General features: G+C 43.7%; 1 protein-coding gene and 1 pseudogene across 1 annotated transcript; both read right to left on the reverse strand.

Annotated features, from left to right (window-relative positions):
- Positions 1-403: 403 nt before the first annotated feature.
- Positions 404-3,174, reverse strand: LOC125098022 (peptidyl-prolyl cis-trans isomerase A-like; annotated as a pseudogene).
- Positions 3,076-10,768, reverse strand: TM4SF1 (transmembrane 4 L six family member 1). Its single transcript, XM_047727560.1, has 5 exons — positions 10,486-10,768; positions 8,996-9,085; positions 8,761-8,906; positions 5,824-6,004; positions 3,076-3,934 (listed from the first exon to the last, which is right to left on the reverse strand). Exons 1-5 carry the CDS (start codon positions 10,660-10,662, stop codon positions 3,920-3,922), a joined length of 609 nt encoding a protein of 202 aa, XP_047583516.1. The 5' UTR covers positions 10,663-10,768; the 3' UTR covers positions 3,076-3,919.
- Between the last annotated feature and the right edge of the window lie 2,567 nt (positions 10,769-13,335).

The raw sequence follows: 13,335 nt of genomic DNA on the forward strand, positions 1-13,335 counted from the left end.
TATGGACCACTCCCTGAATGATTTTAGGAATGAAACTTTCTTTTCTCAAAAGTAATATGTGTTCACTACAGAAACTTTAATAGGCAGAGATAGGCGAAATGAATCCAGACAAAAATCACCCAGAATCTGACCAATATTATTTCTTAGCACATGTGTATTATAAATATAAATAACATTTTATTGTGCTGACATTTTATCAAAACAGTTCCTTGTTGGACTTTGAAGCCCTTGTTATTTTTCTGGATATAAACACCACTCCCAAAATTATTCCTGGAAACTGAACATCCTTGGTTTGTTTGTTTGTTTAGTTTTTACTTTATAATCATGAACTTAACTCTACAATCTAGCTATTGGAGGGGAAAAAGGAAAATACAGAACCATAGACCTGCAGTGAGAGCACAAAGATTATAGGCTATTTTGAGCAATTGGTGTGAAGAGGTACTCTTCTGAGCTACAGAAGGAATAGTCTGTTAGTTAAGAAAGCACACAAGTCAAATGTATTAGATTTGCCGACAGTCAGAAGTGGTGATCTTCTTGCTGGTTTTGCCATTCCTGGACCCAAACCCATCCATGCTTCCACAATATTCATGCTCTTTCTCACTTTGCCAAAGACCACACGCCAACCAGCTAACCACTCTGTCTTGGCTGCGCAGATGAGAAACTGGGAACTGTTTGGGTTGGGTCCAGCATTCGCCACAAGATGCCCAGACCTGTGTGCTTCAGGATGAAATCCTCAACATCAACTTTGTTGCCGTAGATAAACCTGCCCCAGTGCCATGATGGCGTATGAGGTCATCACCCTGGCACAGAAATCCTGGAATAATCCTGTGAAAGCAGGAAACTTTATAACCCAATACTTTCTCCCCAGTGCTCAGAGCACAAAAGTTCTCTGCTGTCTTTGGCACTTTGCAAAGTTTTAAACACACACACACACACACACACACACACACAGGGCTAAAAAAGATATGCAAACCTTATAGAGAGTTGCTTTTCTGAAAAGTTGTAACAAATCGCATACCTGTTCCCACTATAGATAAGTGTCAGAGGAAACATAGAAAGAACTCACACACCTACAAGAAACAAATTGTAGTGAAGGTAACACTCTATCAATTTCCTCAGACTTTAATTGGAGAGATTCCATGTATTTAGGTAGTTATTTATAAATTTGGTAACTATGGTGAATGGATACTCAGAGGGAACTAGCTAACCTTCAGGCCATGTGTGCTACTCAGGTGACTCAGAGTCTACAGGGATCTTACTGTTTTTATGTTGCCAGGTGATAATAAGCTGTTTCTGCACAATCTCTGAGGGAATTTCCAGTCAAATTAAGGGTTTGGAATATTATAGACCCAGAGTGTGGGCTATAAATATAAGTAAGCTAGGATAGAAGGTAATTTGTTTCGGCCGTTTCCTCTGGACAATGCCAATGACTGCTACTAGAGAATTTACAAACTGGGGGAAACTTTGAGTCACTCAAATTTCAGCAGTGGGATGGGATGATCGAGGGTCCCAGGGACCTGTCCAAGGGCCCCTCAGGTGGGTGGACGGGCTGAGTTGGTTAGAGGAGACAAGACTCGAGCACCTGGGCAGACAGGGATAGCCGAAGAGGTACAGGGGGCCAAGGAGAGGAGCCAGAAAAACGTGGGTTTTCATGTTAGACGGACCTGGATTCATAACCATAGTTCTTACATTTGTTAAAGATAGGCCTAGGGCATATTACTCAACCTCTCTGAGCTTTAACTCTGCACGGTGGAGATAAACACCACTTCCTAGGGCATGCTGAGAGATTACAGTGAAATAAATGTGTAGAAACTAACAACAGGGATTCCTGAGAGGCTCAGTTGGTTAAGCATCTGCCTTCAGCTCAGGTCATGATCCCGGAGTCCTGGGATAGAGTCCCATATCAGGCTCCAGCTTGGCAAGGAGTCTGCTTCTCCTTCTGCCTGCTGCTTCCCCTGCTTGTGTGCTCTCTCTCTCTCTCTCTCATTCTATCTCAAACAAATAAATAAAATCTTAAAAAAAAAACTACAATAATTGATACATCAGAAGAACCCCAACAAATGGTTGCTGTTACTACTATCAGGATTAATCATAATTTTTTTTAAGATTTTCTTTATTTATTTGACACAGAGAGAGAAAGAGAGATCATAAATAGGCAGAGCAGCAGGCAGAGAGAGGGGGAAGCAGAATCCTTGCTGAGCAGAGAGCCCGATTCGGGGCTTGATCCCAGGACCCTGAGATCAGGACCTGAGCTGCAGGCAGAGGCTTAACCCACTGAGCCACCCAGGTGCCCCGTGATTAATCATTATTATTGCTGTTGCCTTTGAGGATAGATTTGGGGATGGGGCAATCATTAGTACTGATCATTACACCTTTTCTTTGGATTTTCTATTTCAGGGGTTCTAATCTGGTGCCCAAGAATTCCCAAGAGGCCCTTGTATAGATATCTGGTAGAAGGGTTTTAAACTCCAGTGAGAAAAGAATGTTAGTGTTTTTAAACCTATAATGAAAACGTACTATTTCCTCTGATCTGACTATATGCAATAGCTCACAGTAGTGATCATGCTTTGATGAATGAGACAAAATTACATATTATTTTTGTATCACATTCAAATTGTTGCATGTTTCTCAAAATATCATTTCGATGGGAATCCTGTTCCAAAAGCACAGTTGTTCTAAGACCAACTCATTAGGCCACTGCTGGAACACATGTGATCTCTGTCTCCCCCTCTATAGATGTTAGGGTGATGGACTGTCAAGGTAACTGTACAATTGAAATAAACTAGCAAGGGAGAAAATGTCCGTGACCCTCCACAGGGGCCTGACGCCTGGAGCATCCAGTAGAAAGGAGAGTTACATATGCGGTGTAATGACCTCAACCCCAAGTGATGCAGAGCAACTACAATGAGTGGATGGTAGAGAAAGGTAGATGAGGAGGGCGAGGATGAGCCAGAGAAAGTGGGATAAAACACCCAGAAGCCACAAAGCCCCCAGCAATAGGGGCTGTACTACCCACAGGCTGGGGAAGAAAAATAGGGAGAAAAATGGAGGAACTTTAAATAAAGGACAATGAAATTAAACATGGTAGTGGATACTTTATTTTGTTGGATTTCAATCATCAAGTTTTGGGGTTATTTCCTCACGGTCCTCCTGCCCTTCCTCCTCCTCCCCCATTTTCCCATGATGTTGATTAACTGTTTTATTCCGTTTCCCATTTTTTCTTGTCCGAGTATCCAGGCCTTTTTTCTTTTTCCAGACATGATCCTTGGCACTTGTCTTTGAAGGACAAAAAGTTTTCCACGTGTTAGAGAAAGGTAAGATCTGGCAGGACTCCTGACAACATTGCTGGTGTTGACTCCTTCCTTTAGCTCGGGCATTCTCAACCAGCTGTCCTGCTTTGGGCAAATATCTGTCTCTCGCAAAACCCAGAACAGTTCATAAAGGCCTCTTGTCAGATTGGCAGGCATATGAATGGGAAACACCATATAAACAGTGAAAAAAAAAAAACCACATCTTTTCAAGTTGTTGGATTTTCTCCTTCATGGTCTTAAAAAAAAAAACAGTAACTAGACATCTTCCATTTAATAAACCAATGCACATACAATAGAAATGGGAAAATGATATTTATCCTTATAATGCTTCTCAAAAAACATTACTCAGGCCAGAGTTCATCTCAGCTACACTGAGAAGCGACCATCATTCAGTCAATAAATGACCTCATTTGTTTTCACAGTCCTAAAAAACAGGTTTGTTTGCTACGCTTGACATCACATGAAGATGCCAGCCTTTATACACATTTATAAAAGTAGAATATGTAAAGTATGATACAGTGGTACAAAGTTTTACAAATTAATACGGTAGAATATATAAATTACAATGAAATAGAGGAAGGTTGTGGTTCTGTCTTGGGGTGGTTCTTTTAGCAGTCATATCGCTGTAAAGAAAATGAGATAGGCATTAGGTCACCAGCAGGCTGAACGAGACGACGATGCCATTTTCGTCCTAAAATTTCCTGTTTGAAGCAGACATAAAACAGGCTGATGTCAACTTCAGCTGAGAGCCTAGACAATGCCCATGAAATGTTTCCTAAACAAAGGACACCCATTGTCCTCTCTGAGGAAAAGCTGCAGGAAAGGGCTATGAAAACGCAGCTTACCGGTGTTGAGTTGGCTCTGAATGTGTTTGGGGTAGGTTTTTAATCTTAGGGATTTTAGAGATAATGCCACGGGAGTTTCACCCAGGAGTGGGCTCAATGGAGGTAACTTTCCCGATTCAATGCTACCAAGTTACAGACTTGACTCATCTACACTAAAAAACCTTGCCCTTTGAAAGTGTCTTTTGTCTGAGGAATAAAGGTAGCAGATCTGCACTGGCATTTCTGGGAAGAAGACATCCCTATTGTGAATTTCGGATGGGAAACACAGTAGGACTATTTGCTCACCCCCCGACTCCCCCTACCCCCCACTCTCCTCACCCCACCCCCCAGCTCAGAGAGGAGGGTCACTCTGACAAACCACTGGCAGCAGCTGTGGTCACTGACATATTATGTCTCTTTCCAAAAATGCACAAGGGCTGATGTCCAGCGGGGCCTCATCTAATTTAAACTCTGCTTTGTACGAAATTCAAGGTTGAAGATAGGTTACATTAAAGTAATTCTGAGAGGATTCTTCTCTGCCTCTCCCCAACAATATTGCCTGGAAACAACTCCACACTGAAAGTTTCCCACTGTGTTGTTTTCTTGGAAATATGGCAAGCTCCCAAAGGAAATTTTTAATCTTGCTGTACTCGCCTGATAAGGAAAACTAGATTTTTATTTTAACTTCCCCTCAAAAATTTTAGAAAGTTTCCACTTATTTACAGCAAGGTTTTTCAGGGTAGCAGTGGACTTTCAGTTTTCATTAGGTTTTGTCTTATTTTAAGAGAAAGAGACCTTGAACCAGGGGAGTAAATGATTAGGAAAATAGAAATTAAGTTTCTGTTCACCTAATTCCGTTTTACAGAATAATGCATAAAACAAACAAGCTGGACTTCCATCAATTCATTAATACATGAGTTTTCTTTTTTAGGAAGATATAGAAACAAGAACTTTCCCTGCTACTAACAAATGCATACTTCTCTCTGTAATCATTTCCTCAGGAAACAAGTGCTTCCTGGTTTTCTTTCACCTTGAAAGGCTTTTGACAAGCTGCTATTCAAAGGTTACTAGTGATTCTCTGTGCTTAGCTGTCCCGGCATTTTTGTGATGCCTTTTTAGGAAGGAATTGTAAGAGATGCAACAGAACAGCAAGTATTGCATACAGGCTGAGAGCAGGGGTTGTGGCATAAGATGACCCAGGGTCCGAAGCCTGCTCCTTCCTGACTAAAGGATTGTAGACATATTGCTTAATCCCTGACTCATAGTGGCATCTGAAATGTGAGTGTAGCTGAGCGCCTAGTGCAAGGGACGTTGATTACTATTTGTGTACGCTAGTTGGGAACATGAGAGCAAACACAGTTGTATCTCTTTGGCTGGAGCCCGTGAAAGGGGTAGTGAGTTTGCTCTTGAAGGAACACTTTGTTTATGGACACCATTTTTCTTATATACACTTAGCCAACTACAAAAAAACAAGATAACCCAGGGACTATGACACTCAAGGAAGCTTATTACCCAGAGCAAAACCATATGCTGTAAATGCTTTTGCTACAAAGATGGTATAAGGACAAATGCTGGTAAGTTGAGCAGCTTTTAATTTTGCCTTTTTTTCTTTCTGATGAAAACAATGGCATATTATAGTCATTGAATACCCCAGGACCAGGCTGTGACATTTTCACACAGTTTCTTACCTGTTGGCGAGAGCAGCAATAACCACATACTCCTCCCATCACTCCGTTTATTACTTGAATGAGACACAAGATGAATTCAATTCCACCGAGGGCCAAAAGGATAGAAAACAGAGAGACATTCCATTCAACAACATGGCTGGGTTCAATGCACTGGGACCATGTGGAGGTATCCAGAAGGTACCTGCGGATAAAAAAAAGAAACTTCTGTCCCATGACCACACCTAATGGGATGTCTCATAAGCTACTTTCTGTGTGGTGCTTTTTCGTTCAGAGAAAAAAGAAATGAATTAATTCATTGACCTGTATCAAATTTTTCTAGTCCAAGTCATTTCACAAAGTGAGGAATTTAGCCCAGGTCATGTTGCAATGAGAAACACAAAATTCAGCAAATATTGGGCATTCACTGTGAGTTAGACACTAAGCCCGGGCTGGGGGTATAATGGTGAACATGGCATGGGCTTTGCCTTGGAAATGCAGAGACTCTAAGAGTGGAAACAAGATGCAATCGCATTGTGACAGGTATACTGATCAAATAAACCAAGTTTGAGGAAGGACACATAACCTAACCCAGGAGAGTACCTGCTTATATAACTATTCCACAGGTCTGAGCTCCATGAAAATAGGAAGCAGAACTTTCATCATTGTATATATAACCCCTAGACCAGTATCTGGCAAGTAGGTACTCAACACTTTTAAAAGTAATTGAGGGGTGCCTGGGTGGCTCAGTGGGTTAAGCCTCTGCCTATTGCTCAGGTCATGGTCTCAGGGTCCTGGGATGGAGCCCCGCATCTGGCTCTTTGCTCAGCAGGGAGCCTGTTTCCCCCCTCTCTCTCTCTGCCTGCCTCTCTGCCTACTTGTGATCTCTCTCTCTCTCTGTCAAATAAATAAAACCTTAAAAAAATAATAAAATAAAAGTAATTGAATGATAAATAATCTGAATCACTTTGAGAATTACTAGCAAACCATGCTGAAATCACATATGACTGACCATACACACACATAAGTCATATACATATATACGTGACTTAGGAGATTTCCTAAATACCTGAATATTCTTGCAGTCTGAAAAACTTCAATCTCTGATTATTCTCTTAGAATCTCAGCCTTTGCTACATCATAAAGCATGTGGATCCTTAATGAAATAGGATTCAATCATGTGGGAAAATCTGCAATTGACTTAATTCCACAAAGAGGTCTGGTATAAAACTCTTTTCTTATCAGTTTTTCTAAAACAGCAGAACAAAGGGACTTGGAATTAGAGACCTAACTTTGAAAGGCTCATTGAGCCCATCAGAAATTCAATTTGTTGATTTAAAAAAAGAATTCTGTCCTTATGACCCTGTCTTTCTGCCTATCAGTGGAGAAAAGAATTTGTCATTTTAGGACACAACGTAAAAAAATTCTTGAGCCCCACTTGCCAATTGAGCAATTAAACACCGGCTTGTGACCACTAGTTATTTCCCATACTGATCTCCTTGGACAGGTTGAAGTGAGGAATGATATAGAAGCAGAAGGTTTTTTACAGAAGCTGGGGTGGGCCAGGGGAGGGGCATACGCTCAAACAGCTGTAAAAATGTTTAGTGATACTTGCCCTTCTCCTCGCTTTCCAGCAACATTCATCATGATCAATTTTACAGGTGGATTTGTACAGTAGTTTGTATGCCTGTGCATATGTGAATAACCAATTTCTACTAATACATTCAGTAGGCTCTGAACAAAGTTGAATCATGATCAATAACCATTTTGACCACCGAAATTTCAAACCCCTCTAAGTGCTCTTAGAGCTCTAAGTGCTAATTTTCCTTCTGAGGCTACCTTGGCTGTATTCATTGTAAGTTAGGAGATAGTATTAACAGCTAACAAAGGCCATGGTCAGATTGTGTCAGTTTCTGTGACAAATACTTTATGTTTATTATCTCATTAATCCTCCTGACAACTACCCCTGGTTTTATTTGACAAATGAAGTAACTGAAAACACAGAGCTCAGTCCACTTTATCCTGGTTGCTGAGGGAAAAATGTAGAGCTGGGACGGAATCCAGGTCCATGGAATTCCATATTCATGATTTATGAACTCCCTATATGCTACACAATTCATGGGAGATAAACAGTCTTGATGATATAAAGGCAATCGAAATTCATTATTCATATTACTTTCACTCATGAATCTCATAACTAAGCTTTTCAAAATTCAAAGAAGGATGTCATTCATTCGTCATCATGTACATCAGTTTCTATCAGCTATTTCTGATCTTTCCTCAATAATGGATAAGATAGAAGCATCAACATAAAATAAAAGACCTTAAATTATCCTGATGTTAAAGTCGTGTATCAGACCTGTCTCCTACAGGCTGATCACTTTAAATAAAGAGTTTGTTGTATGTAGTTATTATCTTATATGTGAGTGTATGTATGGGAGTTCTATGATCTACCCTGGACTTTGGTTAAATTCATATGCTTTCCATCCATATTATGTAATGATTCCATAATATTTTTTTATAAAACAGTAAAATCAGCTAATCATTCTGGTATAGTGGACATACTGTATGAGCACAAACTCTATAGCCAGGCTGCATGGGTTCAAATCCTGACTGTCCATGTCCTTCCCAGCATTGTGACTTTGAATAAGTTCCTGCAACTCTCTATGCCTCCTTTACCTCATCTGTAAAATGGAAGCAATAGTGGAAGTCAACACATCCCTATTAAATTTATCCCTAAATTTATGATGAGGGCTGAATCAGGGAATCCATTAAAAAGCACGGAGAGCTTCTCCGGGTCGGGGATCCACGCTCTGACACCACCTGGTGCCTGAGTCAGTGCGAAGACACTTGGCTGAGTGGACAGACGCTGGGCTGACCACTGCCCGTCTAACCTGCTGGGTTTGCCACTGTACCAGGCGGCGGTGAGAACGCGTGGCCCGACGGGAAACCATTACTCACTGTCCATCGGTGTTGGCAAAGGTGTAGTTCCACTGGCCCGAAGAAGTAAGACACTGTGGTCCTTCCGCCAAGCCCAGGGCTGCCACGATGACACAGTAGCCAGATCCCGCGATTCCGATCAGAGCAGCCAGGACAGAAGAAAACATCTGGCGAGAGCAGAAAGGGAGGAAGTGAGCCCACAAGGCCCCAGCCGCCTCCCAAGGACTGTTTCCACCCTGGGAGCTGGAACACCTACCGCGCATCTCTTGCCGCAGTTGTCGTGGCCACAGCAGCCGCAGCAGTCGTCCTCTTCCAGCCCGATGAACACAAATGCCGGCAGGAACATCTGGTTGGAAAACAGGGAAACAAAGTTCACCGCCTTCCCCCCAAATCGAAGCCTGTCATAAGAGTCCAGCTAAGCATCTTTTGCTAGAATATATTTCTTTCTGACAGTAGTGGATGGCTTTGGGTTCGCTTGCCCGAGGCTCTCAAAGAATGTAAAACCAGAAGGAGCACAAAAGCCCTCTAAGTGGAGTGCTTGCTTGTTTGCCTGTAATGTGTCTTTAGGGTGAGCGTGCAGGACAGGAGAGCTCAAATAGTAACCTATGAAAGAGTTTCTTCTACAAGAGTTCCTAGCACTGTCCCTCAGCTCTGGATGAAACTCTTAAACTCTGTCTTCAAATCTGATTTTTTTCCCCCTTGCAAAACTTAGATGATACTAACAGTCTTTCATAGAATAACTGAAATTTTTCATAAATTGGAGAGATGAAGACACCATATAGTAAGTATGAACTGCTTCTTTGATGATACTATTTTACAATTGTGGCTTCACAATAAAGCTCTTTAAATAAAGTATGAAGTACTCTGAATTTGAGATCAAAAGAAGCTTAAACAGGTGCGATGTTACATGAAGGACAAATGATTATGTGAACATGATAATAAAGCTTCATAATAATGTATTCATTTTAAATGTTATAATGTCTTTTCCTGGCTAAGAAAAATATTCTGTGTGGTACTAGCGATTCCATAAAATGTCTTTCTAGAACTCTCAATCCCAGCATTTAAAGTGGCAAACTTGAGTTTGTCCACATTCTTTCCATGCTGTGGTTGAAGTTAATACTTTCAGCTCCCAGGTTGGCAGGCAAATTCCTCTCACTTCAATTAAAAACAAACCTTGGAAAAAACAACACATTCCACTGTGAGCTTCAGACCCTGATCTGCTGCTAACTGTAGGATTTTTCCTAGAAACCACACCCAGGATTACATAAAGGAGAAAATTTATAGTTCTTTCTGAATAGCAATGCACTCATAACTCATGATTTTTTTTCTGCCATAGATGCCTGAGAATAAACAGCAGAGAATTTGGATCCAAAACTGTTGATTTAGACAGAGAACCAGCGGCGTCCTCCACCCCACCAGAGTAAATGTTAAATGCCCACCCCGTCCAGTACTAGAAACTCTATAGTGTCTCAGATCTGATTTAAAAGCTAATATCTGTTTTCTAACTGTAAAGTAAGAGAGGATAGCAAAAAGTTAGTCCACTGTTAGTTGAAAGAGGAATTTGTAAACCGTCTAACAAAATTAATACACCAGACCTATCGCAACTTTGGTGTGATCTGCTTTCCAAAAAGAAGAACAAACAGAAATAACTGGATTTGGAAGGAGGCACTGTAGAAACATTTCCATGAGAACCCCTCATTAGCAGAAGAGAATAGTTTAAGCTTCTAATAATTCTGAACAACTTACCAGCAAGCCCCCTCCCACGATGCCGGAAAAGAACCACACGAAGCGGCTGAGATGGTTTTCAGAGGCATATTTTGTCTCCCCATTGGGAAAGTAAAGCACTATATTAGCCACAATGCAGAGGATGGCCAGCCACACCAGGGAATGTCCAATGCATCGTGCACATCTGCCGTAGCACATGGTGGCAGAGAGTCTGGGAGGCTTTCCCCCTTCCCTCTGCAGCTCAGCGAGGGCCCGAGTCAGAGGAGAGTGTGCCTGTCTGGGGAGAAAGCAGAAGCAGTTCTCAGCCCATTCCTGAACCTCTTAAATACTCTGAGTTCTTAGTCACTGGGTGGGTGAGGTACTTTGCTTTCATTGGTCCTGATCGCAGGCTCCCGTTGGGGTTGGTGAGGGGGGGAAGGCAGGGGGAATGTCCCGCCCTTCCGATGAAATCCTTGAGACAAGCGAAACCAGGGTAGGACGTGAGAAACAGCCTCAGTCATAGGCAAGGAAAAAAATGATTAATCTTCACCAAGACATTCACTGTGCTATTCCTTCACAGGACAAAGAGCTGACAGGAGCGTCTGATACGACTTTCCAGTAACTGTCAAGTGTCCGCAGCTGACAGAGCCGGTGGAGGCTTTGCGAGGCAGTGAGCTGGGATCCTTCCCCACACAGCTCTCTGGACAGCTTCCAGTTGGATGGCTCCGTGTCCACTTCCACTTTTACCCTGGCTTAATTCCAGACCTGGGGCTCTCCTGAGCCCTGAGCTTGTCTCCTTGTCTGTGAAAGACTAGGGGGCCGCCAGCCATGCCCCCACAGATTTGAGGAGGCTGTTGGGAACATTCCTGAGCCATCTTCTTTCCTCTGCCTACTGCGTGCTCTGCAGGACGGCTCCAACTGTCCAGCTTTCCCTGAGAGCTGCCTCTAACACAAATCTGGCACCAAAACAAAGGTGGCATTGGTCCACACAAAGGGCTCGGGCACCTTTTTATTCCTGAGGATTGCTCTCAGGCAAAGGGATCCCGGGAAGGGCCAAGGGAGGCCTAAAGCATGGGGAAAGGTTAAAAAGAAAAAGAAATTAAAAAAAAAAAAAAAAAGGAAAGGAAAGAAAAAGAGAAAGGAACAGAAGAGAAAGGGACTTGGCAAGCAGAGCAGAGGTGGGGGGCTAGACAGAAACTGGAAAGAGTGGGGATGCACAGTTGTTGGTCAGGACTCAGGGTCTCCCCGTGGTCCACCAGCCAGCCCCTGAGCCCGCTGTTGAAGGCGGAGGAAGGGTGTTACGCAGACTTTCTTACACAGCTGTCTTGCATCCTTGCAGAAGGAGGGGTCAGACTCTGAAGAAGTTCAGCCCTTGAATAGCAGGTTGTGCAGGTCAGATGGCTGGGGGAGGATGGAGTGACAGGTGGGGCCAGGACTAGAGGGGCCCTGTCCCCGGGACAGAAGAGGGAGTGAAGAGGCAAAAGGCCCAGATGGGGGGGGTGTTAGTTCCGAAGAGGAAGGTGAGCAAGGCGGGGGGATCTGGGAGCTCAGGCTGAGGCCAGAGGCTGAAGGATTTGGGCCAAAACTGGAGGGCAGGACACATTCCAAATGTGAGGAGGCTCGCTGGGGTTAGTCACAGAATCGGGACTGGGAGGAACATACTAACAAAGGTGGGACCATGATCCAGACTGGCCTGAGGAAAGAGGTGGATTGAAAAGAAAGCACAGGCGGGGAAGGCTGGAACCACCTGCCTGCTCAGGTATAGGAAGACAGATTTTTTTTTTTTTTAAGATTTTATTTATCTGACAGAGAGAGATCACAAGTGGGCAGACAGGCAAGCAGAGAGAGAGAGAGAGGAGGAAGCAGGCTCCCCGCAGAGCAGAGAGCCCGATGTGGGACTCGATCCCAGGACCCTGAGATCATGACCTGAGCTGAAGGCAGAGGCCCAACCACTGAGCCACCCAGGTGCCCCTAGGAAGACAGATTTTTACAAGAAACGTCACTCCGTTACCACCATGTACCTTCTGTCCTGGCTTTAGGTCCTCATGGAGCGAAGAGTCCACGTATCAGGGCCTGGGGTGGTATCCAGGTGAGTGCCTAGGCCCTTTGTTAAGGCATCATCATTGCAAACCTCCATTCTGCTGATCTCTCACACCTGGGGCCAAAATGGGGCAAGCAACCCTGTCACGACTTTGCTCCTATGTGCTTAATCGCTTCCCCCTCACCCCTACGGTCAGCAGGGTGTGAAGGAAAGAGTGAGGGGCAGGCAAAAAGTGTGGAGTGACAGCCCACCTCTGCTGTTTTCCTGTCTGGAGGCTCAGGCAAGTCATCACATTCGTGGGACCCTGTTTTCTACTCTATACAACACGGGGCAGGACTAGATCAGCTGTTCTTGAGATTTTGAGGTTATGGACCCTCTCCCCACAACCCAAAAATATACAGGTATGCAAGCACACACTCTTCATTCCATTTCAGGGGTTCCAGGGGTTCCCTGAAGCCCGTTAGTGATTTGCTTGCACACTCTGCCAGGTGGGCCCTGTCTGGAGACCATCTGCATCGCAGGTGCAGATACTTGGTCTGCTCTCAACACAGTAAATACGAATCATGGGGGACGAGGCCCCGTCATCTGAATTTCCTTACGAACATTCCAAATGAGTCTTGTGTTTCGCTCAGGTTGGGGATCACCAGCCTGGTCCTCGGGACAAGTAAATATCATGTGTAGTAGATGTTCCCCAAGGCCACTCCCACCTCCAGTGGTTCCTCAGCTCCGGGCAGAAATACAGAGTGTGCATGGATCATAGAGGACACATTACACATCCGTGTCAGTCCCTTGCAGGCTTGAGCTGACCAAATTCACTTGTAACATGGAGTCCGTCCACCGTGCCCAGACTC

Source organism: Lutra lutra, chromosome 1 (assembly GCF_902655055.1).
Source record: "Lutra lutra chromosome 1, mLutLut1.2, whole genome shotgun sequence".
Classification (NCBI taxonomy): Eukaryota; Metazoa; Chordata; class Mammalia; order Carnivora; family Mustelidae; genus Lutra; species Lutra lutra.

Coding starts and splice junctions, on each gene's coding strand:
- TM4SF1 (XM_047727560.1), bottom strand. CDS start 10,662: ATGTGCTACGGCAGATGTGCACGATGCATTGGACATTCCCTGGTGTGG. Junction 9,086..10,485: donor TCGTGGGAGGGGGCTTGCTG/GTAAGTTGTTCA, acceptor TTTTCCAACCAG/ATGTTCCTGCCGGCATTTGT. Junction 6,005..8,760: donor TTTGCCAACACCGATGGACA/GTGAGTAATGGT, acceptor TTTTATCCGCAG/GTACCTTCTGGATACCTCCA.